The sequence below is a fragment of the Dinoponera quadriceps genome, unplaced genomic scaffold (assembly GCF_001313825.1).
Source record: "Dinoponera quadriceps isolate SergipeBrazil2010 unplaced genomic scaffold, ASM131382v1 scaffold221, whole genome shotgun sequence".
NCBI classification, from domain to species: domain Eukaryota; kingdom Metazoa; phylum Arthropoda; class Insecta; order Hymenoptera; family Formicidae; genus Dinoponera; species Dinoponera quadriceps.
In genome coordinates, this window is record NW_014554330.1 from 104,964 (window position 1) to 108,713 (window position 3,750).

The 3,750-nt window shown below is 38.7% G+C and overlaps 1 protein-coding gene across 1 annotated transcript; it reads right to left on the reverse strand.

Moving 5' to 3' along the window:
* Positions 1-57: 57 nt before the first annotated feature.
* Positions 58-2,688, reverse strand: LOC106747117 (rho GTPase-activating protein 10-like; the record flags this gene model as incomplete). The annotated part of the gene is made up of 9 exons (XM_014624419.1): positions 58-327; positions 401-480; positions 563-619; positions 717-873; positions 984-1,203; positions 1,367-1,730; positions 1,936-2,041; positions 2,288-2,509; positions 2,586-2,688. Coding segments are annotated over 9 exons (1,401 nt in total), but the record flags the coding sequence as incomplete, so codon positions are not given.
* Positions 2,689-3,750: the final 1,062 nt, after the last annotated feature.

Below are 3,750 nucleotides of genomic sequence, written 5' to 3' on the forward strand. Positions count from 1 at the left end.
ATATATATATATATATATATATATATATATATATTATACATATTATATAATATATAATATATCAATTATATATTTATGTAATTGACTAAGCAGTGTGTAGCCAAACAAAATTAATATGAATCAAGTTTACAACACGTTGTACAATTGCCTATCTTGAACGACCAAAGACGATCCTCAGAAGAACGTTTCATCATGATGGTGAAGTCACCGTATTGTCTCACTCTTTGGCTAATATTTAGGGCAGTTGTTCAACATAATTCTTCGGTACCAATCCCGTTTTACCGTTCAACGTACCTTCCAGCCAACCTGGTTCCCAAGAGTCCTTAACTGTAAAAATACACACGTTATCATAAGCTTTCGTATACATATGTTAAATTAACAGTCTCCGTGTCGTACACACCATTTGTGATGATTTGATTTGGTTCAAATGACAATTCCCCGTCATTTTCCGCCATGCACGCGTACAAAGTTCGTACTCTCCTAAGAAAGAAAACGTACGTGGTCACTACGAAATCGCGATCACTGAACTTAAATCTCACCAAGTGTGGGGAGCAGCACTCACCAAATTCCAGGCGTCTGACCGGGGCTCGAACGTCCATTACCGGGCGAAGTGTTAATGCTGCAATTAAAATATCGAGATGAGGACAAAAGTGCGATTGGGAATACACGGAGTACAGAGTTCCTTTTCCGGTTGTTAATGAAAAGAAGCGACTCACGGACATGACGACGAGTTGCTGCGTTGGGAGTAAGCGGTGGGATAGTGCACGGACATCATGCCGCTGCGTTTCTGCTTCACTGGTATCTCGCCTGTAAACGGATGAGGGTCCGACGCGATCGATTCACTCGAGCTACTCGTATTACCGCCGCTCAGTACTACAACAAATAACAAAAGCCTCGTTCGGACACATCTTCTCTGGCAGATCTAAAGACGGTATTGCAAGTATTATCGCGAAATAAATGTATGGACGTATGAAGAACCAAACCTTTGTCGGCTGAATGATACATCAGGTTCGCATTAGTCAATTTTATGCGACTGCTACCGCCACCACCGCTGCCGCCACCACGACCAATTTCTACGTACAATGGTATACGATGGCTCGTGTTGTCGAGGTCTTCGTAATCCCCGTTGCTTCTTTCGTCGACGATAGAGGACTTGTTAACCACCGTTAAAGGCTGCCCGTCGTAATAGGACCTCGTAACAAGCTGCAGACATATCGATATGTACTGTGTTATATTGACGGTAAAAAACATATCTCTATGTAAATTTTTGTCTAAAATGACAAGATACCGCACATATTTCTCTTATTCATCTTATGTGCGAAATTAACAATTGAATCAGCGGTGAGGTGAAATGAGAGAAACTCACGTGCGCCTGCGACGACGTGGGTGTGAGCGATATCGCCGTGTGAAGCGGATATCTCATGAATGCCGTGCCGTTACCAGAGGAAGAAGTCGGACCCTCTTCTTGGACTTTGACACGTTGCGATTTACTTGGGACAACAACAGTGGTTTGCAACGGTGAGTGTCCCGCCGCTGTGCGCAACGAATCTTGCGGAGATCCAGCCACGATTCTTTCGCAATTCTCTATTAATATCTCCACCACGATATTGTGAAATTTGATATCTATTATGGAAGCCACCGTTTCCTCTTCCGGCCGCAATAATGTCGGACCGAAACATACCGCCAAGTTCCCCACGGTCATCAGATTTTTATCGCTCTTTTTGGCCACACTGGAATTTCGACAGAATTCTGAGTAAGTTTGCCGATATGTGAGTTTCTTGCTACGGTAGATTATCACACGCACAAAACGCAAAAGAAAACACTCTAGATAGCGATTAAATGATTTTAGATAAACAAATAATCTTTAGATATGCAATGAAAGAGTAAAATTCAACAATAACAAGTAATAATTAATAAGAATAACTCGTCTCTTACGTGCAAAGATGTGTGATAAGAAGAATCAGCATGTTGAAGTTGGCTTTGGGTAGTCGATAAACGAGGTTGTGTACATCGTTTATCCTAGTTTCTTTCGTCTCCTGTTCTGTTTAATAACAGTAGAAAAATGTATATTAAACTATATATTCTTTATCTGTTTTATTTACACACGAGGATTGTTTAAATGAAAAATCAATGGGGAGAGAAGAAAGAAAAAGCGGTTTTTTACGATAGGAAAGAGAAAAAGAGAAGAAAGCTAATCTTGGCATGTAGTCCCTCTCTAATCTCTTTCTCTCAGAGTGGATGTAATAGCAAAAATAAAACAATATGTTATGAGAATACCTATACGCACTCGCAGCTGTAATGAAGCTATTGTAGTATCGGAAAGTCATCAACGGTTCCGACAATGTCCTTAGATATGTCTTGAGTGCGCTAGTAATAGTTTTGCTCTCCCACTCGAAACGATCGTTTAGATTGATCTTGTCTACTTTCCTCTTGTCGAGTCCCATCGTCAGAAGTTTGTTCACTTTCGAGGCAACACCGACGACTCTGTACAAACCTTGTTCTTCAAGCCCTGTAATTGATAGTTATCAGGTAATTTAAGCTCGATTAATTCACACATTAATCACTAGGTCACAATTACCGCTCACCTCTATCTTCGAGCGCTGTAATACACTTGGATACGAACGTAAAACCAGTTTCGTCCAACGTCGTATCTTCGGATTTTGCGGAAGAACCCAATAATGGGCAAGTCTAAAGCAAAGAAAGCTTACAAATCTTGCAACGATTATGTGCGATTCCACACATCAAAGTTAAAAAAAGGTAATACGAGGTCTGGCTATTAAATAACGAGACTGCTTATGAAAAAGAGTTTTATTTTAAAAATTATTCTACAATCGAATGCTCCCCTTCAATATACTCCCCTCCCCTCGCCACACACCGTTCCATTCGTTTTTTCCATTGATCAAAGCAATGCTGGAAGTCTTCTTTTGTAAGTGTTTTTAGGAGCTCCGCCGATTTTCGCTTCACCTCTTCCATCGACTCGAACCGGGTTCCTTTTAACACTAGATTTACGGATGTTGATTATATACCTATTTTTACTGAAGTGAGCCAATTTGACTCATACGAGAAAATTGAAGTTCTTTGCAAAGAAAATAGTTCCAAATCAATTTAAATGAAAGATTTATTATTAAAAAATTCATTGAAAACATTTTTTACATATAAACTCTGTTTTTGAAATACATTTTCCGCAAACATTTCGATTACATTTAGCACAAAGGCTCTTACATCTATTTCTATTACATGATTCTTGAACTTGACAATTCTTTCGTGCGTCAGTAGTATGAATTTTTGTCAATAGAATGGATGTGTTCTCGACATCTCTATATTTACTTCTTAGCTCTTCAGCCAATTGGAAAATAAAATCTTTTCTTGAAATATTTACATAAGTGGTCTCTTTATATAGAATCCAAGCATTGATAGCTGCTAAATCTAAAATGTTATAGAAAACTTGTAGAAGCCATCTGCGAGAGCCTGCTTTAACGCTATATTTTNATGAATTTTTGTCAATAGAATGGATGTGTTCTCGACATCTCTATATTTACTTCTTAGCTCTTCAGCCAATTGGAAAATAAAATCTTTTCTTGAAATATTTACATAAGTGGTCTCTTTATATAGAATCCAAGCATTGATAGCTGCTAAATCTAAAATGTTATAGAAAACTTGTAGAAGTCATCTGCGAGAGCCTGCTTTAACGCTATATTTTCGGGCCATTTGGTCAAGTATATCCACGCCATACTTGGTGCTATTATAAAA